At 43.0% G+C, this 23,804-nt stretch overlaps 1 protein-coding gene across 1 annotated transcript; it reads left to right on the top strand.

Moving 5' to 3' along the window:
• The first annotated feature begins 1,084 nt into the window (after positions 1–1,084).
• LOC146175035 (uncharacterized) lies at positions 1,085–2,465 on the top strand. Its single transcript, XM_084585509.1, has one exon. The coding sequence runs from the start codon at positions 1,118–1,120 to the stop codon at positions 1,865–1,867; it is 750 nt and encodes a 249-aa protein (XP_084441635.1). The 5' UTR covers positions 1,085–1,117; the 3' UTR covers positions 1,868–2,465.
• The last annotated feature ends 21,339 nt before the right edge of the window (positions 2,466–23,804 follow it).

The raw sequence follows: 23,804 nt of genomic DNA on the forward strand, positions 1-23,804 counted from the left end.
TCACGGAGCACAAAAACGAAGCAGCCGAAAGAGAAAAAACAAGTTCTTGACGGAACAAACTTGACGTGAAGTCTAATAGGATGTACCAAAATCTGCTTCCTTCAGTGCAGGGAAATGGCACCGACACACAGAATCAGTGACAAAAAAGTGTAAACGATACTGTCATTATGAGGGTGTCGTCAGCCGCGAAGTGTTGCTTTGGTAAACTGGTTTTCAAAGAAAGTAATGGCACAGTATCTGTTCCAGTTCTAAATAGACGCCAAAACCACATCTTGAGCGAATGCAATAATCAAAAATAAAAAAGGAAACCTCGTCCTAAAGGATGGTTGCGCGAAACTTTCGACACTCTGAAGATATTTAACGTTTACGCACATCGTACTGCACACAGAGTCCTTTGGCCCTATGACTTCACTGTCACTGGAGTCGGGCACGGCACCGTGAACGCCATGGATATCTTACCGCTGCGGATTTTGCAGGCCGCGTTCCTATGTGGTTCCTGCTGTTTCCCGGATCCCGCTGCTTCATCGCCATCCGCTGCCGCTGAGCGACCTTCGCTCTCGCCTGCTTTTTGGCCATACGTAGTTGGCGACCGATTTTTCATCTGGCAACATGGATCTTCAGCTACTATCTCCGACATCGACGACGCATATAAGAGCAAGCCCGGAAACACCCACCTCGGGCACGGCACCGTGAACGCCATGGAAATCTTACCGCTGCGGATTTTGCAGGCCGCGTTCCTATGTGGTTCCTGCAGTTTCCCGGATCCCGCTGCTTCATCGCCATCCGCTGCCGCTGAGCGACCTTCGCTCTCGCCTGCTTTTTGGCCATACGTAGTTGGCGACCGATTTTTCATCTGGCAACATGGATCTTCAGCTACTATCTCCGACATCGAAGACGCATATAAGAGCAAGCCCGGAAACACCCACCTCGGGCACGGCACCGTGAACGCCATGGAAATCTTACCGCTGCGGATTTTGCAGGTTAGTTATTTGGAAGGCACTGCCTGTGTGAAGAGCAGTAATTACTGTCTATTTACGGTGTCGTGCCCTGGAGAGTGTATTGATGTACTGAAGCGTGTATTGTCTTTGCCTTCTCGCCTTTACCTATTTTTTATGGTATGCTGCTCTCACTGTCGGGTGACATCGAAAGCAATCCTAGGCCTATGAATGCAACTGAAAGAGAAACATTGGAAGCCCTCTTGCTGACTGTCCAAAGAATTGAAGCTGGCCAAGCTGTAATACTTAATGAAATCAAAGGTGTTAAAGAAAGGCAGGATGCTACCGATAAAGAAGTCAAGCAGCTGACGTTGAGAGTGGCAGCCCTCGAGGCAACGGCAACCTCACTTGATAGGCCTGATTCTCTTGAAACTGACAATGCCATACAAGCCATTTCTTCCCAGCTTTCTAGTATTTACTCAAGGTGTGATGATGCTGAAAATAGATTGCGCCGAAATAACTTGCTTTTCTTTGGCATCGACGATGTGGAAGACGAAAGCTGGGCAGATTCTGAAGGGAAAGTCATTGCATTTTGTTCAGAGCACCTAGATTTATCTATGACTGCTTTACAGTTTGAAAGGGTTCATAGATTAGGCAAATTCAAAACTGATAGGCACAGACCAATCATTGCCAAGATGACCTTCTTTAAAGACAAGCAGAACATCCTTTCAAATGGCCACAAATTGAAGGACTCCAGTTTTGCAATCCGTGAGGATTTTTCCGCTACAACTCGTGAGGCTAGAAGCAAGTTGACCAAATTTGCAAAGTCACAATCCAAGTCTTATAAACTGGCATTTGATAAACTTAGAATGGACAAACAAACATATGCGTATGACCGAGCCACTGATTCGGTCATATTAGTATCACCATAGCTAGGCAATGCACCTAGATTGCGTGATTGTCCTCAGTCCACGTCATGCCCCCAGGCTCCGACGCTGTCCCTTTCATTTTCTAATATCCGAAGCTTGATGCCTAAACGTGATCATCTCTGCTCTTTTTTGCAAGACAGTGAATCTGATATAGTTGCTTTAACTGAAACTTGGTTGCACACCGGTATCAAAGACAATGAAATCTTTCCAGACGCCCATGCTTACAATATCTACAGACATGACCGTGCAGATAAAAGAGGGGGTGGGGTGCTTCTTGGTATTAAAAAAACGTTACCATCCACTGCTATCAATTCTAACTCAGACCTCGAAATAGTTTGGGCTGCCTGCAAAACTATATCTTCGAATTTACTTTTTGGAGTGTGTTACCGTCCGCCCGATTGTGTGACTTCTTTCATTCATGATCTTCGGTCTAGCATTGCTGCCGCTGTCGAACACAGTTCACCTAGCAACATCTACTTGTTGGGTGATTTTAATTTTCCTGAAATAGATTGGCCTTCTTTGTCTTCAACTAGTCATGCTGCAACAGAATTCATCAACCTAACACTAGATTTCAATTTATTTCAAGTGATTAGCCAGAATACGCGTGGTTCTAACATTCTTGATTTAGCTCTATCCACTGCTCCGGATACCATAGGGCCGATTATGTATCTTGACGGATTTAGCGATCATAAGATGTTGCAGTTTGATATTCTAGTTCCGAGCTTGTTTGCAGGTATTACAACTAAAAAAATTAGAGAATATAGTAAAGCACGATATGATGAAATTAACACGGAACTTGCCTCATTTTTCAATTAGGTGTTTTTCCCGCTAAGGAACGAACGATCTACCGAAGAAAACTGGTTGCTCTTCAAACACAAACTATCTGCATTGATAGAGAAACATGTTCCTCTGATTACAATAGCTAATGACATAAAAAATCCATGGTTCAACAAGACCCTCCGTCGATTACGGAATAAAAACATGCGCCTATACAGAATAGCTAGATCTGCTCCTTCTTCAACTTCGTTGGAAAGATATAAACTGTGTTTAAAAGCGTACTGTTCTGCTCTTACCGCTGCCAAAAACAAATACTTCACTCATGATCTGCCGTCACTTTTGCAGACTAATCCTAAGAAGTTTTGGCAGACTATATCTCCCGAAAGTAAACATGACCTCATACAACTACACAATACTGATGGCTTGCCGCTAGCTGACTCAATGTCCAACCGCGTTCAACAGATTTTTTGCATCAGTGTTTACTAAGGAAGATTATTCCAGTATGCCAATTGTTCTCGAGTCTGACTACCCATTCATGGAGCCCATCACCATTAGTGCTGAGGGTATCGCATCACTAATTAAAAATCTAAAGTTATCATCATCTGCCGGAGTGGACAACATTAACTCAAGATACTTAAAAACACCATTTCAATTTTCAGCCAGATTTTGTGTCATATATTTCAGCAATCACTATCCTCCGGGGAACTGCCCACTGACTGGAAAAAAGCCAAAGTCATCCCTGTCTTCAAAACGGGTAACAAAACCTCTCCTGATAACTATCGGCCTATTTCGTTAACATGCATATGCTGTAAATTACTTGAGCATATTATCGCTTCTCACATTTACAACCATCTGGAACGAAATGACTTCTTCTTTTCAAATCAGCATGCTTTTAGGAAAGGCTACTCATGTGATACCCAGATATTTGAATTTACTACTGACCTGCATTTCAACATGGATGATAACCAGCGAACAGATTGCATTTTTTTAGATTTCTCAAAAGCATTTGACAGAGTTGCACATGGCCGGCTTTTTACAAAATTATCTACCCTTTCCCTTGATTCCCTCACATTATCTTGGCTTCGAAACTTTCTCTCATTACGTCAGCAATTCACAGTTGTCAACGGCTCTTCCTCATCCCCATGTGACGTAACCTCAGGCGTACCACAGGGAAGCGTACTTGGACCCTTACTTTTTCTAATCTACATTAACGACCTTCCCACTAACATTTCATCCCGTTTACGCCTTTTCGCAGACGACTGTGTTGTTTACCGTAAGATCGCTTCTGAGACTGACCACCTGACCCTTCAAAATGACCTTGACACTATTGTTGATTGGTGTCAAAACTGGCAAATGATTCTTAACCCTAATAAATGTAAATCAATGACTTTTAGCCGCAAGCATGTTGTTTCTAACTTCATATACTCAATAAATAATACCTCTCTATCAAGGCTTACGTCGTACAAATACCTTGGAATTCAGTTCACACCAAATCTTTCATGGTCTTCTCATATTTCTGCAGTCTGCAACAAAGCGTCGAGGACATTGGGTTTCATACGCCGGAACCTTCGAACCTCACCTAGCTCCGTTCGAAAACTTGCATATTTTACATTTGTTCGCCCACAGCTGGAATTTATCTCACCTATATGGTCTCCCCATCAGAAATATCTCATAGATATGCTCGAGTCCATTCAAAGCAGAGCTGCCCGGTACATTTTTAGCAATTATAGTCCCCTCGCAAGTGTATCCCAGCTTAAAAACCTTAATGACATACAGATACTTGAAATTCGTCGCTCCATTTCACTTCTGTGTTTATTCCATAAATATGTTCACACCCGTCCTTCGTTGTTACCTCTGGCATCACCTTTCCGCTCTTCACAACGCTTACACAATCAACTCAGCTTCAACCGGATATATGGGAAGACCCTGTCGTTTAATTCCTCTGCATTACCTAGAGCAATAAAACTCTGGAATGATCTTCCTGACAACAAAATCTCTTTCATTGATCCTGGTGAGTTTAAAAAACATCTATGTATACATCTATTGCCATAGTGATGTTCGAAATGTACAACAGTTTCATTTGTTCTTAACGTTGTTTTTCGTGTCTCGTGTCTGATGTTATTTTAACTCGGTTTTGTATAAATTTCGTGTTCCTTTCTTGTATTTGACTTGTACCGCGTACTTGTACGATATTCTTGTACCGATTTGCCCCCCTCACCCAATGCTCTTCGGGGCCTGTGAGGCACTAATAAATAAATAAACACGGCTGCCTTGTCCGGAATGGCACCCAGGAGTTCCGGCTGAGTAGCCGATGATCTAACAGTTGCGAGGTACCATGTCGTTGTTTTCGGCAATATAGTCTACTGATTCCCGCTGCCTTAGTGTCATGGTTTCGCGATATACAAGCTGAAAATAATCAAACAGTGAAGACGCGATGTGTGTCAGGCTGATGCAAGAGCAACTGCTTGGTGAGCCACTAGAAAATACTCTCAAACTACCCATACGCTTGCCTTCAAATTAATCGTCATCATCAGCCTGACTACACCCACTGCAGGGCGATGGCCTCTCCCATATTTCTCCCCTTAATCCGGTTCTGTGCTAGCTGCATCCACTTGACCCCTGCGAACATCTTAATCTCATCCGCACACCTAACTTTCGGCCGCCCCCTGCTACGCTTTCCTTCTCTTGGAATCCAGTTTGTTACCCTAAGCGACCATCGGTTATCCTCTCTTCGCACTACACCTCCTGCCCATGTCCATTTCTTCTCCTTAATTTCCACTAAAATGTCGGTAACTTGAGTTATTTTTCTGACCCACTCTGCACGCTTCCTATGTCTTAATGTTACCCCTACAATTTTTCGTTCCATAGCCCTCTGGGTTGTCCTCAACTTAAGCAGAACTCTCTTGGTTAGCCTCCACGTTTCAGCCCCATAGGTGAGTACAGGTAAGATGCAACTGTTATATACTTTCTTCTTTAGCGATACCGGTAAGCTGCTAGACATAATCTGCGAGTGTTTGCCAAATGCGCTCCATCCCAATCTTATTCTTCTTGTTATTTCCTTTTCATGATCCGGATCTGCGGTTACTACCTGTCCTAAGTAGACATATTCGCCTACTACTTCCAGTACTTTGCTACCTAATGTAAACTGCTGTTCCTTTCCGAGGCTGTTGAACATTACCTTAGTCTTCTGCATATTGATTTTCAAGCCTACCTTTCTACTTTTCCTGTCTAGGTCATCAATCGTTATTTGCAGTTCATCCCCCGAGTTACTTAGCAAGGCAACGTCATCAGCAAATCGCAGATTACAGAGGTATTCTCCATCTACCCTTATCCCTAATTGCTCCCATTCCAAGTCTCTGAATACTTCCTCTAAGCAAGCTGTGAATAGTACTGGGGAGATTGTGTCTCCTTGCCTAACACCTTTCTTTATGGAAATTTTGTTTATGGAAAGAACTATGGTTGCTGTGCAGCCACTGTATATATCTTCCAGCACTTTCACGTGCGGCTCGTCTACCCCCTGATTTCGCAATGCCTGCATCACCGCCGAGGTTTCAACTGAGTCAAATGCTTTTTCGTAATCAATGAGAGCTATGCATAATTGCTGGTTATATTCCGAGCATTTTTCTATTACCTGATTGATGGTATGGATATCATCGAAGGTAGAGTACCGTTTCCGAAACCCTGCTTGATCCTTTGCTTGATTGAAGTCTAAGGTAGTCCTGATTCTATTAGCGATTACCTTAGTAAATACCTTATACGTAACAGACAGTAAGCTGGTTGGTCTGTAATTTTAAGGTCCTTAGAGTCCCCTTTCTTATGAATGAGGATAATGTTTGCATTCTTCCATGGTTCCGGTACCGTCGATGACACCAGGCACTGCGTATACAGGGTGGCCAGTTTTCTAACACGATATCCCCCCTCGTCCTTCAGCAAATCTGTAGTTATCTGATCCTCTCTAGCTGATTTCCCCCTTTTCATAGTTTCTAATGCTTTCTTGACCTCGTCCTTCGTCACTGGTGGAACGTTTTTCCCTACCGCCAATCTCATTACGGTCCTGACTACTTTGGCTACTGTAGAGATTTGTATAGAACTCCTCGGCTACTTTGACTATCTTATCCATATTCGTGATGACGTTGCCCGCCTTGTCCCTTATCGCATACATCTGGCTTTTGCCTATGCCCAATTTTTTCTTTACCGCTTTAAGGCTTCCCCCGTTCTTTACAGCATGCTCAAATTTCTGCATGTTATACTTCCTTATATCGGCCAACTTGCGCTTATTGATTAGCTTGGATATCTCGGGCAATTCGATCCGGTCTGTAGGATTGGAAGTTTTCATACTCTGGCATTTCTTAATCAAATCTCGTCTCCTTAGACAGCTTACCGGTATCCTCTCTAGCTACCTCAGTAATGATATCTCTGAAATTATTGTTCCTTGCTTCTAGGGTAATGTCGCCATCCTCGGTTAGAGCTGAATACCTATTCTGTGATAGAAATCAATCAGGTGATAGAAAAATGCTCGGAATATAACCAGTCCTTATACATAGCATTCATTGATTACAAAAAAGCATTTGACTCAGTTGAAACCTCGGCGGTGATGCAGGCATTGCCAAATCAGGGGGTAGACGAGCCGTACGTGAAAGTGCTGGAAGATATATATAGTGGCTGCACAGCAACCATAGTTGTGCATAAAGAAAGTAACAAAATTCCAATTAAGAAAGGTGTTAGGCAAGGAGACACAATCTCCCCAGTACTATTCATAGCTTGTTTAGAGGAAGTATTCAGAGACTTGGAATGGGGGCAGTTAGGGACAAGGGTAGATGGAGAATACCTCAGTAATCTGCGATTTGCTGATGACATTGCCTTGCTAAGCAACTCGGGCGATGAACTGCAAATAATGATTGATGACCTAGACAGGAAAAGTAGAAAGGTAGGCTTGAAAATCAATATGCAGAAGACAAAGGTAATGTTCAACTGCCTCGGGAAGGAACAGCAGTTTACATTAGGTAGCGAAATACTGGAAGTAGTAGGTGAATATGTCTACTTAGGACAGGTAGTAACCGCAGATCCGGGCCACGAAAAGGAAATAACAAGAAGAATACGATTGGGATGGAGCGCATTTGCCAAGCACTCGCAGGTTATGACTAGCAGCTTACCGGTATCGCTCACGAGGAAAGTATACAACAGTTGCATCTTGCCTGTACTCACCTATGGGGCTGAAACGTGGAGGCTAACCAAGAGAGTTCCACTTAAGTTTAGGACAACCCAGAGGGCTATGGAACGAAAAATGGTAGGGGTAACATTAAGAGATAGAAAGCGTGCAGAGTGCGTCAGAGAAATAACTCAAGTTACCGACATTCTAGTAGAAATTAAGAAGAAGAAATGGACATGGGCAGGACATGTAGTGCGAAGAGAGGATAACCGATGGTCGCTGAGGGTAACAAACTGGATTCCAAGGGAAGGAAAGCGTAGCAGGGGGCGGCAGAAAGTTAGGTGGGCGGATGAGATTAAGAAGTTCGCAGGAATGAAGAGGATGCAGCTAGCACAGAACCGGGTTAAGTGGAGAAATATGGGAGAGGCCTTCGCCCTGCAGTGGGTATAATCAGGCTGATGATAATGATGATAATGATGACCTATTCTGTAGCGATATCCTGAACTCTCCTGCCCTCCACCTCACCGCTGTTGATGGGTTTCTTTCTTACTAATCTGTTGCGTTCCTTCTTCAGATTTAGGCTAATTTGGGACCTTACCACCCTGTGGTCACTGCATCGCACTTTCCCGATTACCTCTACATCTTGCATAATGGCGGGGGTTGAACACATTATGAAGTCGATTTGATTTTTAGTCTCTCCATTAGGACTTTTCCATGTCCATTTCCGGTTCTTCCGTTTGCTGAAGAAGGTATTCATGATTCGTAAGTTATTGCGCTCTGCAAACTCAGCTAGTAACTCCCCCCTGCTATTCCTAGAACCAATGCCATAGTCACCTACTGCCTTGTCTCTTGCCTGCTTTTTCCCTACCTTGGCTTTGAAATCGCCCATTAGTACAGTATACTGCGTCTTTACTTTTCGCATTGCCGATTCTACATCTTTGTAGAACCTTTCAACTGCATGGTCATCATAACTGCATTTAGGTGCATAGGCCTTTACAGCCTTCAGTGTATACCGCTTATTAAGCCTAATTACGATGCCTGCCACCCTCTCATTAATACTATGGAATTCATAGATATTACCCGCTATATACTTATTGACAAGGAAACCTACTCCTAGTTGTCGCCTCTCTGGTAAACCTCGATAACACAGTACACGCCCATCCTTCAGTACAGTATATGCCTCATTCGGCCTCCTAACCTCACTAAGCCCTATGACATCCCATTTCATATCTTCTAGTTCCTGTAAGAGCACTGCTAAACTAGCTTCACTAGCTAGGGTTCTAGCATTAAACGTTGCCAGGGTCAGTTTTCAATGGCGGACTGTCCAGCGGAGCCAGGCTTTCTTAGCACCCCCTGCTTCGTCACAGGTCTGACCGCCGCCGTGGTCAGTTGTTCCGCAGCCGCTGGTGACTGAGGGCCGGGAATTTGGGGAGCTTATCATGAGAGGTTGCGCCAATTACTGCACCAGGGTGGCCAACGCCTGTTCTGGTGAGGGAGTGCGTTGCCGGAGGGGTTCACCGGCATCAAGTCGCACCCCAAACCTGTTTATGCAAATGGATCGTATGGCCTAAGGAGAACGGTTTCAACTTGTTGTTGAATTTCACATTTGACGTATGCGTTTTTGGGCGCTGAAGTTTGCATATTCGATTGATTAGTCCATTAGCAGTATTGTTCGCAGCAAGAATTCCTTCACAGCAAAAGGAAATTCTAATGATGTTATTTCACTTTGGGATTATGAAATAATTGGCTCTGATCGCAATGCCCGCATAATGATAAATATAAGTATCATTCTTTCTTTTACGTGATATGGCGTTGCATCTTTATTTATCTTTATTTACCAGCTTTTTAAGCTATTGCAACAAATCTACTAATAACTTTGTCCTAAATCTCCTGAAATATATAAATATTTACTTTCTTCTTTAAGGCACAACTCCGGTTTCTTGACATGAAGAACCCAAAGGTTCGTTTCCAGCTGAATAGAGTGATACAAAATGAGGTGAGTTCTCCATCTAAAAAGTTCGTAAATTATAGTTTTTTTCTGGTAAATCAGTCTGCATTAACTTTATAGTCGCTCAGAAAAATTTCTAATAGATCAAACAGATTTTAATGGTTCGTCTGTATAAGTTCTTATCTGATCTGCATGCAAGAAAGGCGAATTTTCGCCAATTAAGCATCTGCAAGATGGTCTTGATATGCAAGAACTGCTTAGCAACTCCAATGAACAGATACCTCAAACCTGTTACTACGTCCGTGTGATTGAATTTCGACTGTGTGCTTTTTTATTCACAGGCATTTATACATTGTACAATTGGTCGTTTTATCTTGGTTTCCTAGATTTGATCTCTCTAAGATATGTCGAAGAACTTGGTTGCTCCGAAAATGCGTTTATTGTAGCAGTATACCCTCCTCACAAAAACATTGGGACACATACTTAAAATACAGCGACACCATAATTTTTGCAACGAAAGTGGATTGTATTTACACGATTTTCCATTTATTTATTTTTTGCCAAAAGACCAGGTCGAAGGGGAACAGGTCCGCTGCAAAAAATATAAATTACTAGGGACTTTAGCGACTAAAATAGTGAAAGGCCAAAGCCTGAGTGGCGCATTCGGCTACATAACTGGCAGTAATTAGTAATTAGTTTTTTAGGCATAATAAATAATTAGTTAGATAGCATTAAAAAACTGTATATTTACTTTATATACTCATTATTAGTGAAATTACGAATAACTTATTGTAAAAATATATAGTAATAAATAATCAAATATTATTCATTAATTAGTAATAGGTAGTTGATGGGAATCTGGCCATATAAGGCACGCATTCGCGTATACTGTGGTTTTAGGCCTCTATGATGTCATCACGCCTCGGCCAATCGGAGACGCAGCAAAATCGGGACTCATTTTGTTCACGATAGCATGACCCTATATAGGCTTTCGCCTTAAAATAAACACATCTCTTTGATCCCGGTATAAAGTTGTCAAGTGCAAATTAATGCTATATAATCGGATATCAGATGTTTATCATTATTTTTCCATGATCTTTCAATGAACTTTTAATGACCTATGAATTTCATAGACTTACGAAATTGTCAACACTACAAGCAATATTGTGGACATGGGAGCGACATTGGAACATTTGAAAAAGCTAGCAATAGCAAGACTCTTCAACCGATGCGACATTGCCGTCCTTCTGACAAGGTACGCATATTTTTATTTTTACTTGCCTGCTCTTTTTTAAATTTAATGTTTTCAACATTACAACTGTAGAAAACATAGCAACTATAGTATGTTATGAAAGGTCCTAAACATTTTGTACTATTATTAATTACGCAAACATCACTTGGCCCTTGTAACTGCTGAGCGCTGGTAATGTCGTTTCGCTGGAAAGAAAAGCTTCAAATAAGCAAAGAGAAACATTGTTTTAGTTTACAGCTGATTATTGTCTCCAAACGATGAGGGAAGTCAAGTGTTTTCAGCTGGCAGAAATCATCATCATCATAAGCCGGACTATACCCACTGCAGGGCGAATACTCTCCATTTTCATCCAATTAACCCGATCCTGTGCTAGCTGCATCCACTTGGCCCCTGAAAATTTCTTAACCTCATCAACCCACCTAATTTTTTGCCGCCCCCTGCTACGCTTACCTTCCCTTGGAATCCAAATAATTACTCTTAGACTCCATCCGTTGTCCTCTCTTCGCGCTACGTGTACTCTCCATGCCCATTTCCTCTTAACTTTAACTAGAATGTCAGTAACTTGTGTTATTTCTCTGACCCATGTTGTACGCTTCCGATCTCCTAGCGTTACACCTACCATTTTTTTTTTCGTTCCATGGCCCTTTGCATCGTCCGCAACCTAAAGGCAGAGAACACTGATTAAAATATGACATAAGATAATATTCAAGATGAAAAGATCTTGCCTCATGTAGTACAAATAGAGCACTATAATATCAAATAAAAGAGAATTAGCAATTTTAGTTTGCTTTCAAAATCGCATATAAACAACTGAGACGCTATCTAACGGAGAAAGCCTATTACTTTTGCTGTAATACCCCACGTGACTACATGCCAACAAAGTATCGCTGATTTCGTAACTGCGCACTGTTCTTTTATCTTCTAGGACTACTTGTCATAATTTATAATATTTTGCACTCTCTCCAGTGAGTCCTTGAATTAAAACTACCCCTTATTTCACACAGCGAGAGCTTTACTTTCAGCTTTTGCCACTAGATGGCGCCTCAGTGCTTGGAATTATTGACAGTTGACAGCCGTGTGGTGCGGACGCGTGTTCCATCGCTCCTCCGATTGCACGTGGCTACCGGAAACGGACGGACTGGCGACAGCGGGAGCTTCCGAAGCTTCAAATAGATGAGTTCTTTTTTTTATTAACTTTATTTCGTTTTCAGCTAGGTACGTTAGGTGCAGCCAAAAGAATAGATTTTAGCTCTTGGTCCTAGCGGCCTGGCTTTTCGTGCCGGCAGCTAGGTTTTCTTGGCGTTCAATATTTAGCTACCTTGTTTAGATAAATATTTTTTTCTAGGCTATTGGCATTCGCAGAATTGGTTTTTAACGCGCGTTTGCTAGTCGTTTCTTGTGTCTTCTTTTGGCAATCTGTATATTCTGAGAATTCGTAATAGATATAGTTCAGTCGATGAGCACTTAAGTTGTGCAATCAAAAGAAAGTAAAGTGTAGTAAGTGTGAGACGCAGGTTAATCTCAAGGAAACGCGTTTTGACACTGTAGGTGAAGCGGAAGGCAGCGACTTTTTGTGTCGGTGTTGCGTACTGAGTGCGCTTCTAGTTAGATTTGATCAAGAAAGGGGCAGTTTAGTGTCTCGTGTGGATAATTTAGAAAATGAAGTAAGTTTGTTAAGAGCGGAAAATCAGAAACTGCTTGGACAGCTTACTGAAATTAAAAAAAAAAGGGGGGCCAACTTTATCCTTGGAACCAACGAGGATGAACATTCCAATGCGGGCCACGTGGCAAGGGCCAGCACTGGCACGGAAAGCATAAGCAAAGTAGGTCAAGCGGATCCGAACCGTCAAGTTATTTAGAAGCAGCTAAGACGCCGGAAAAAAAGGAAGAAGTAAGGAAGAATGAAAATCCCAGAGATAAGACAAGGATAACCGAAAGCAGGAGCCAACAGTTGGGAGAGGGAGAGAGAAGGCCCAGGTGCTTATCGCCGGAGATTCTAACATGAACAGGTGCAAGCGAGATATCTTGGAACGTGTAAGGGGTGATAAAAGAGTGTTGGTTGGAGCCTTCCCAGGGAGAACAATGAGGGCAGTGCTAAAAAAGAGTAAAAATAGGCTGTTGAAGAATTCCGCAGAGCGCAGTATGGTAATAGTAGCCACGGGGCTAAACGATCTCCTAAATGCTGACGCTGCAGGAGTGGTTTAAAGTTTAGCTAAGGGAGTTGACGAGATCAGGGAGATAGCACAGCAGACGCAGATAGTTGTATGCACAGTACCAGAGGTGCTAGGTTTGAGCGGAAAGATGGAAAAGGACGTGGTGACAGTTAAGTAGGACTTAAAAAAGTTAAGCCTGGAGAAGCGTTTCGAAGTGGTTGAGGTAAACAGGGAGGTACATAAAGCAGGTTTTGGTAGGGCTTTTCAGCGAGATGGCATTCATTTTAACAGAAGGGTGGGAGCAGAGATCGGCTGGCGCCTGGCAGGCAGGGCTGTAGCTTTTTTAGGGGGTCCGCGAGGACTCCGTGCACAGAGGTAGTTAGAAGTGAAGCAGAAGAAAGTGTAAAAATGGAGGCTGAGCCCCCAAAAATGGCAAAGAGTAGGCCGAGAAAGAAAAGTACAAAAAAGAAATTTAACACTAGGATCAGCTACATAAACATGCAAGGAGGTAGAAAAAGAGCGAAATGGCAGAGATAGAACAGCAGTTGAAGGATGACAAAATAGGTGTGTATGCTCTATGCGAGACTCATCTCAGGGATTTAGAAGATCCGCCGTTTATAGAAGGCTACGTCTGGGAAGGGTGCAACAGAACGAGAACGGAAAAAAAGGGTGCAGGGGTAGGTATGTTGATACACCAGGGAACAAATTGGCAAAGAATAACATCATCTTGTAAAAGAGCATATCTGGGTTTCAGGAACAATTCCCGGCATAAGCACATGGCTAGGGGTAGTTTATTTAGGAACAGGACATCAATGCAGGCATGAAAACAAGGATCTTGTTGAATGTATCAGTGACGATATAAGCCAGTTTGGAAACGGGGCCAATATTATTCTACTGGGTGACATGAACGGCCACATCGACGATCTGGATGGATACACGTACTGTAACGGCAAGCTAATGCTAGATTTCTGTGAGCGACACGATCTAGTTATAATAAATAGAGAAACAAAATGTGAAGGCCAAATCACGTGGGAATTTCGCAACAGGCAGACGACCATTGACTATTGTCTAATGTCGCAGGAAATTTATAGCAAGGTCACAAAAATGGAAATAGACGAAGAAGGGGAGTGTAGTCTGGGAAGTGATCATAAACGTATTAGTCTGCAGATGGGGCCCTTGATGAAAAGAGAAATGGAACTTAGACAAAACGTAAACGCAAAATTAAACGACGATCAAATAGCGCAGATAGCAGCAGACATAGAGGAAGCAATAGAGAAAAGCCCCATGGAAGACTGGGATTATGAACAGGTAGAGCTACTCATAAGGAGGAAAATTCAGGAGGTTAAAGTATGAAACCGCTAGAATGGAAAGAGGAAGCCACGGAGCTGGTGGAATAAGGAAATCAAGGAAGCTATTGAACAACGACGGGCTGCTTCAAGGGAACACCGAATGGCAAAGAAAGCACAAGTATCTCAGGAGGAAATCAACCAAAAATGGTAATCATATCGACAAAAGAAACTTCAGGTGCAGGCCCTCGTCCAAAGTAAAATAAGACAGTCCGCCGATCGCTGGATGGCTGATATACACGATGCCTCTAGAGGCGGAGCAAGAAAATTCTGGAACCATATAAGCTGGCTAGGGAAGGAGAATAAAAGAAAGCAGGATCGGATTCAAGATAACGAGGAAAATTGTTTAAAGGGAGATAACGCAGTGAACTACATTACATCAATTATAGCCAAGTCATTTAAAAGCGACGATAGGGTAATCTCCGCAAATCAGGAAGCAACACAGGGTAGCAGAATACAAAGCAGCTTAGAACTGACCAATCTAAACTGGAAAAAGGCAGAAAAAAATATTCCTTAAAACACATCTACAGGAATAGATGGAATTCCGATCAAGCGGATTAATCTACTTGGTCCAAAAAGTAAGGAAACGTTGTTAAAAGCTCTGGAAACAGTCATAACGAATAAGCAAATTCCGGACAGCTGGCGGCAGAGTAAAATGAATTTGATTTATAGTGGGAAATGAGAAAGGATGCACATAAAATCCTACAGGCCGATCACCATAACATCAGTTATGTACAGGTTAGCCACGCAGGCGGTGAAATTAAAGGTGCAAGCATGGGTTGAAAGTAACAAGATACTCGGAGAACTTCAGAACGGCTTCAGAAATGGTAGGCGCTTGATGATAGCCTGTTCGTGCTTACCCAATGCATCAAAATGTCTAGAGTGGAAAATAGACCTTTGTATTTGGCCTTCCTGGACATAAACGGGGCGTACGACAACGTAAGCAGGGAACTACTGCGGAACATATGAAAAGAAGAAGGTATCGGTTATGAGATAATAGAGTTATTACAGGAAATATACCGGGATAACAAAGTAGAAATTAAGTGGGAAGGGATAAGAAGTACGGAGGATGTCAAAGTATGCAAAGGATTAAGACAAGGCTGTCCTCTATCACCGGTGCTGTTCATGCTTTATATGATAAATCTGGAACGGAGGATACAAGACAGTAACCTAGGTTTTAACCTGTCATATAGATTAGGTGGAAAGGCGGTAGAGCAGCGCCTCCCTGGTTTGATGTATGCAGACGATGTTGTGCTGCTAGCTGAGAGTCTGGAAGAATTGCAAACTCTAGTTAAGTATTGCGGAGACGAAGGGGACGCTCTAGGCTTCAGTTTCAGCGCAGTTAAGTCGGGTCTGATGATTTTCAACGGCTCAACTGATCAGGGTCTTAAAATACAAGGCCTTGAAATACCTAGAGTAGCAGAATATAAATATCTGGGGGTATGGGTAAACGAAGGATTGGCATACATTGGAAAGCATGAGCAATCACTTAAGGCCAAAGGGCGAAGGAATGCCGGAATAATGAAGCATAAGGCATTGTGGGGATAATATAGGTATGAGGTTTTGAGGGGTATTTGGAAATGAATTATGGTGCCCGGACTTACTTTCGGAAATGCGGTTTTGTGCCTAAAATCAGAGGTACAGTCGACATTAGAAACAAATCAGAGGTCCGTTGGACGATTAGCACTAGGTGCCCACGGCAAAACTACAAATGAGGCGGTACAGGGAGATATGGGCTGGGCATCTTTCGAAGTGCGGGAAGCTCGAAGTAAAATATTATATGAGGAACGCCTGAGGAAATTGGACAGTAACAGATGGGCAGCTAAAGTATTTAAATACCTGTACCTAAAAAGCGTTGACTCACAATGGAGGAAAAGAACTAGGAAACTAACTAGTAAGCATGCTAGTAACAAGGACGGAGAAATAAAGAGCATTAAGCAACAGGTGAAAAACACAGAAGGTAAAAATTGGATAAATTTGATGGAAAAGAAACAGAGTGTGGAATTGTACCGAAAGTGGAAAATGCAGATCAGGAAGGAAGATTTCTTTGATAACTCAAAAGGCAGTGCCCTACTTTTTGTAGCTAGATCAGGGTGCCTTAGAACACGCAGCTACAAAAGGAAGTTTAACAATGGAGATGACGCATGTGCTGTATGCGGAAACTCCAGTGAAACAATTGACCATATTATACTCGAATGCAAGGGTATCCATCCGGAAGTTGATGCAGGCGCAATCACTGTTCCTGAAGCTCTGGGGTTTAGAGATAACAGTGGTCGGGTGAATAAACCGGCGGTGGAAACTAGCAAAAAACGACTGGAAGATTGGTGGCTTAAAAGCAGAGAAGTGACATAATGTTAGTAATGTAGGAACAAAATTTAATAAATAGAATGATGGTTTAGTTACTCACTCTAAATCAATAATTAATATATAGGGAGAAAAATGAGCATGATAGCTACTGCTACTACCCCGTTTCAAAGGGGACGTTCCTATATTTCATCCATTCCATCTATCAATCCATCCATTATCCGATTGCACGTGGCTACCGGAAACGGACAGAATGGCGACAGCGGGAGCTTCCGAAAGCGTAAAATAGATCTGTTCTTTCTATTATTAACTTTATTTCGTTTTCAGCTAGTTAGGTAAGGTGCAGCCTAAAAAGCTATTTTAGGTCTTGCTCCTAGCGGCCTGGTTTTTAGTTCCGGTAGCTAGGTTTCCTCGGCGTTCATTCTTTAAAATTTTGTTTAGATAATTATTCTTTTTATAGGCTGTTGGCATTCGCAGAATTTATTTTACCGCGTGTTTTCTAGTCGTTTTTGTACCTTTCTATTGCCGTTTGTATATTCTGAGAATTCGTAGTAGCAATAGTTCAGTTGATATATGCTTAAGATGTATACAATGAAAAGAAGGTAAAGTGTACTCAGTGTGAGGCGCAGGTTAATCTCAAGGATACGCGTTTTGACTCGGTAGAGTAAGCTGAAGGCAGTGAGGTTTTGTGCTGGTGTTGCGTGCTGAGTGCGCGCCTAGATAGATTTGAACTAGAAAAGGGCGGTTTAGTGTCTCGTGTGGAAGGCAAATGAAGTAGATTTATCAAGGGCAGAGAATCAGAAACTGGTAGGACAGCTTCCTCAAATGGAAAAAAAATGGCCGACTTTGTGTCCATGGAAACAACGAGGACGGACATTTCAGTGCGGGCCACGTGGCTGGGACCAGCACTGGCATGGAAGACGTAAAAAAAGTAGATCAGGCGGATCCGAACCGACCGGAAGCAGCTACTAAGAAGTCGGGAAAAGAGGAAGTAGTAAGGAAGAATGAAAATTCTTGAGAGAAGGACACAGATAACCGAAAGCTGAAGCCAACAGTTGGGAGGGAGAGAGAGAAGGCCCAGGTGCTTATCGCCGGGGATTCCAACATGAGCAGGTGCAGCCGAGATATCATGGAACGTGTAAAGGGTGATAAGAGAGTGTTGGTTGGAGCCTTCCCAGAGAGCACAATGATGGCAGTGCTGAAAGAGAGTAAAAATAGGCTGTTTAAAAATTCCGCAGAGCTTAGTATTGTGATATTAGCCGCGGGGTTAAACAATGTCCTAAATGATGATGCTGCAGGAGTGGTGCAAAAGTTTAGCTAAGGGAGTTGACGATATCCGGGCGATAACACAGCAAGCGCAGATCGTTGTATACACAGTACCGGAGGTGCTAGGATCGAACAAAAAGCTGTAAAAGGACGCGGTGACAGTTAATCAGGACATAAGAAAATTAAGCCCGGAGAAGCATTTCGAAGTGGTTGAGGTAAACAAGGAGGTGCGTAAAGCAGGTATTGGTAGGGCTTTTCAGCGAGATAGCATTTATTTTAACAGAAGGGTGGGAGCAGAGATCGGCTGGCGTCTGGCAGGCAGGGCTGTAGCTTTTTTAGGGGGTCCGCGAGGACTCCGTGCACGTAGGTAGTTAGAAGTAAAGCAGAAGAACGTGTAATAACGGAGGCTGAGGCCCAAAAAATGGCAAGGAGGAGGTCGAGAAAGAAAAGTACAAAATGAAATTTAACACTAGGATCAGCTACATAAACATGCAAGGAGGTAGAAAAAGAGCGAAATGGCAGAGATAGAACAGCAGTTGAAGGATGACAAAATAGGTGTGTATGCTCTATGCGAGACTCATCTCAGGGATTTAGAAGATCCGCAATTGGCTACGACTCGGAAGGGTGCAACCAAACGAGAATGATAAAAAAGGCTGGAGGGGTGGGTATGTTGGTACACCAGGGAAGAAACTGGCAAAGAATAAAATCATCTTGTAAGGAACGTAAATGGGTATCAGGAACAACTGCCGGCAAAAGGGAATGGCTAGGGGTAGTTCATTTAGGAACAGGATATCAATGCAGGCAAGGCAACAAGGATCTTGTTGAATGTCTCAGTGATGATATAGGCCAGTTTGGAGATCTGGTCAATATTATTCTGCTGGCGGACATGAAGGGCCACATCGACGATCTGGATGGATACACGGTTTGTAACGGGAAGCTAATGCTAGATTTCTGTGAGCGACACGATCTAGTTATAGTAAATAGAGAAACAAAATGCCAAGGCCAAACAACGTGGAAATTCCGCAACAGGCAAACGACTATTGACTACTGTCTAATGTCGCAGGGAATTTATAGCAAGGTGACCAAAAGGGAAACAGACGAAAAAGGGGAGTGTAGTCTGCGAAGTGATCATAAACGTATTAGTCTGCATACGGGGCCCTTGAAGAAAAGAGAAATGGAACTTAGACAAAATGTAAACGCAAAATTAAACGATGATTAAATAGCGCAGATAGCACCAGGCATAGAGGAAGCAATAGAGAAAATCCCCACGGAAGACTGGGATTATGAACAGTCAGAACTACTCATAAGGAGGAAAATTAAGGCGGTTAAAGTAGCAAACCGCTGGAATGGAAAAAGGAAGCCTCGGAGCTGGTGGAATACGGAAATCAGGGCAGCGATTGAACAACGACGGGCTGCTTGAAGGGAACACCGAATGGCAAAAAAGCACAGGTATCTCAGGAGGATCCCGACGAAAAATAGAAATCATATCGACAAAAGAAACTTGAGGTAGAGGCACTCGTCCAAAGTAAAATAAAGCAGTCCACCGATCGCTCGATGACTGACATACACGATGCCTCTGAGGCGGAGCAAGAATTCTTTGGAACCATATAAGCTGGCTAGGGAAAAAGAACAACACAAAACAACACAAGGTAGCAGAATGAAAAGCATCTTAAAACTGAGCAATCTAAACTGGAAAAAGGCAGAAAAAAATATTCACAAAAACACATCTACTGGAATAGATGGAATTCCGATAAAGCTGGTTATTAAACTTTCTCCAAAATGTAAGGAAACGTTGTTAGAAGGTTTGGAAACAGTCGTAACGAATAAGCAATTTCCGGACAGCTAGCGGCTGTCCATAAATTGGCTCATTTTCTCCCTATATCTTAATTATTGATTTAGATTGGTTAACTAAACGGTCCTTGCATTTATTAAATTTTTGTTTCTACATTACTAACATTATGTCACTTCTCTGCTTTTAAGCCACCAATCTTCCAGTCATTTTTTTTAGTTTCCACCACCAATTTATTCACCCGGCCACTGGTATCTCTAAACCCCAGAGCTTCAGGAACAGTGATTGCGCCTGCATCAACTTCCGGATGGATACCGTAAAATTCGAGTATAATATGGTCAATTGTTTTACTGGTGTTAACACATGCAGCACATGCGTCATCTCCATTGTTAAACTTCCTTTTGTAGCTGCGTGTTCTAAGGTACCCTGATCTAGCTTCAAAAAGTAGAGCACTGCCGCATGAGTTATCAAAGAAATCTTCCCTCCTGATCTACATTTTCCACTTTCGGTATAATCCCACACTCTGTTTCTTTTCCATCGAATTTATCCAATTTTTCTCCTCTGTGTTTTTCACCTGTTGCTTAATGCTATATATATCTCCATCCTTGTGACAAGCATACTTACTAGTTAGTTTCCGAGTTCTTTTCCTCTATTGCGAGTCAACGCTGGTTAAGTCATCATCATCATCATCATCATCATCAGCCTGATTATACCCACTGCAGGGCGCAGGCCTCTCCCATATTTCTCCACTTAACCCGGTTCTATGCTAGCTGCATCCACTTGACCCCTGCGATCTTCTTAATCTCATCCGCCCACCTAACTTTCTGGCGCCCCCTGCTACGCTTTCCTTTCCTTAGAATCCAGTTTGTTACCCACAGCGACCATCGGCTATCCTCTCTTCGCACTACATGTCCTGCCCATGTTCATTTCGTCTTCTTAATTTCTGCTAGAATGTCGGTAACTTGAGTTATTTCTCTGACCCATTCTGCACGCTTTCTATCTCTTAATGTTACCCCTACCATTTTTCGTTCCATAGCCCTCTGGGTTGTCCTCAACTTAAGTAGAACTCTCTTGGTTAGCCTCCACGTTTCAGCCCCATAGGTGGTTACAGGCAAGATGCAACTGTTGTGTACTTTCCTCTTGAGCGATACCGGTAAGCTGCTAGTCATAATCTGCGAGTGCTTCCCAAATGCGCTCCATCCAAATCTTATTCTTCTTGTTATTTCCTTTTCATGGTCCGGATCTGCGGTTACTACCAGTCCTAAGTAGACATATTCGCCTAATACTTCCAGTATTTCGCTACCTAATGTAAACTGCTGTTCCTTCCCGAGGCTGTTGAACATTACCTTAGTCTTCTGCATATTGATTTTCAAGCCTACCTTTCTACTTTTCCTGTCTAGGTCATCAATCATTATTTGCAGTTCATCCCCCGAGTTGCTTAGCAAGGCAATGTCATCAGCAAATCGCAGATTACTGAGGTATTCTCCATCTACCCTTATCCCTGACTGCTCCCATTCCAAGTCTCTGAATACTTCCTTTAAACAAGCTGTGAATAGTACAGGGGAGATTGTGTCTCCTTGCCTAACACCTTTCTTTATGGGAATTTTGTTAATTTCTTTATGCAGAACTATGGTTGCTGTGCAGCCACTATATATATCTTCCAGCATTTTCACGTAAGGCTCGTCTACCCCCTGATTTCGCAATGCCTGCATCACCGCCGAGGTTTCAACTGAGTAAAATGCTTTTTCGTAATCAATGAATGCTATATATAAGGGCTGGCTATATTCCGAGCATTTTTCTATCACCTCATTGATGGTATGGATATTATCGATAGTAGAGTACTGTTTCCGAAACCCTGCTTGATCCTTTGCTTGATTGCAGTCTAAGGTTGTCCTGATTCTATTAGCGATTACCTTAGTAAATACCTTATGCGTAACAGACAGTAAGCTGATTGGTCTGTATTTTTAAGGTCCTTAGAGTCCCCTTTCTTGTGAATGAGGATAATGTCTGCATTCTTCCATGGTTCCGGTACCGTCGATGACACGAGGCACTGCGTGTAAAGTGCGGCCAGTTTTTCTAGTACGATATACCCCCCGTCCTTCAGCAAATCTGTAGTTATCTGATCCTCTCCAGCTGATTCCCCCTTTTCATAGTTTCTAGTGCTTTCTTGACCACGTCCTTCGTCACTGGTAGAACGTCTGACTGTTTTTCCTTACCGCCAATCTCATTACGGTCCTGACTACTTTGGCTACTGTGGAGATCTGTATAGAACTCCTCGGCAACTTTAACTATCTTTTCCATATTAGTGATGACGTTGCCCGCCTTGTCCCTTATCGCATACATCTGGTTTTTGCCTATGCCCAATTTCTTCTTTACCGCTTTAAGGCTTCCCCCGTTCTTTACAGCATGCTCAATTTTCTCCATGATATACTTCCTTATATCGGCCACCTTGCGCTTATTGATTAGCTTTGATATCTCGGCCAATTCGATCTGCTCTATTGTATTGGAAGCTTTCATACTCTGGCGCTTCTTAATCAAATCTTTCGTCTCCTTAGGCAGCTTACCGGTATCCTCTCTAACTATCCTACCGCCTACTTCTACAGCACACTCAGTAATGATATTTCTGAAATTATTGTTCCTTGCCTCTAGGGTAATGTCGCCATCCTCAGTTAGAGCTGAATACCTATTCTGTAGCGAGATCCTGAACTCTTCTGCTCTCCCTCTCACCGCTAATTCGTTGATGGATTTCTTTCTTACTAATCTGTTGCGTTCCTTCTTCAGATTTAGGCTAATTCGGGACCTCAGCATCCTGTGGTCACTGCATCGCACTTTCCCTATTACCTCTACATCTTGCATAATGGCGGGGGTTGAACACATTATGAAGTCGATTTGATTTTTAGTCTCTCCATTAGGACTTTTCCATGTCCATTTCCGGTTCTTCCGTTTGCTGAAGAAGGTATTCATGATTCGCAAGGTATTGCGCTCTGCAAACGGAACTAGTAACTTTCCCCTGCTATTCCTAGAAACAATGCCATAGTCACCTACTGCTTTTTCCCTACCTTGGCATTGAAGTCGTCCATTAGTACAGTATACTCCGTCTTTACTTTTCGCATTACCGATTCTACATCTTCATAGAAGCTTTCAACTGCCTGGTCATCATAACCACATGTAGGAGCATAGGCGTGTACAACCTTCAGTTTATACCGCTTATTAAGCCTATTTAGGATGCCTGCAACCCTCTCATTAATACTATAGAATTCATCTATATTACCCGCTATATACTTCTTGACAAGGAAACATGTCCTAGTTGTCGCCTCTCTGGTAAACCTCGATAACACAGTACATGCCCATCCTTCAGTACATTATACGCCTCATTCGGCCTCCTAGCCTCACTAAGCCCTATGACATCCCATTTCATGCCCTCTAGTTCCTGTAAGAGCACTGCTAAACTAGCTTCACTAGCTAGGGTTCTAGCATTTAACGTTGCCAGGGTCAGTTTCCAATGGCGGCCTGTCCAGCCGAGCCAGGCTTTCTTAGCACCCACTGCTGCGTCACAGGTCTGACCGCCGCCGTGGTCAGTTGTACCGCAGCCGCTGGTGACTGAGGGCCGGGGTTTTATGAAGCTTATCATTGGAGGTTGCGGCCAATTACTACACCAGGGTGGACACCTCCTGTTCTGGTGAGGTAGGGCGTTGCCGGAGGTGTTCACCGGCATCAGGTCGCACCCCAAGCCTATGTATGCAATTCCATCGACACGCGGAATTTTGTTTTTCTTCCGGTGGAGAATTGCGCGGCACCGGGATTGGAACCCCAGTCCTCATGCATGCGAGGCGGATGTTCTACCGCTACGCCACCGCTGCACCTCGCTGCAGTACAGGTATTTAAATACTTTAGCTGCCCATCTGTAACGGTCCAATTTCCTCAGGCGTTGCTCATATAATATTTTACTCTGAGCT

Source organism: Amblyomma maculatum, chromosome 11 (genome assembly GCF_055883805.1).
Source record: "Amblyomma maculatum isolate TAMU_Amacu chromosome 11, ASM5588380v1, whole genome shotgun sequence".
Classification (NCBI taxonomy): Eukaryota; Metazoa; Arthropoda; class Arachnida; order Ixodida; family Ixodidae; genus Amblyomma; species Amblyomma maculatum.

Bases quoted from the DNA above. Each gene is read 5' to 3' on its own strand.
- LOC146175035 (XM_084585509.1), top strand. From the start codon at position 1,118: ATGCTGCTCTCACTGTCGGGTGACATCGAAAGCAATCCTAGGCCTATG.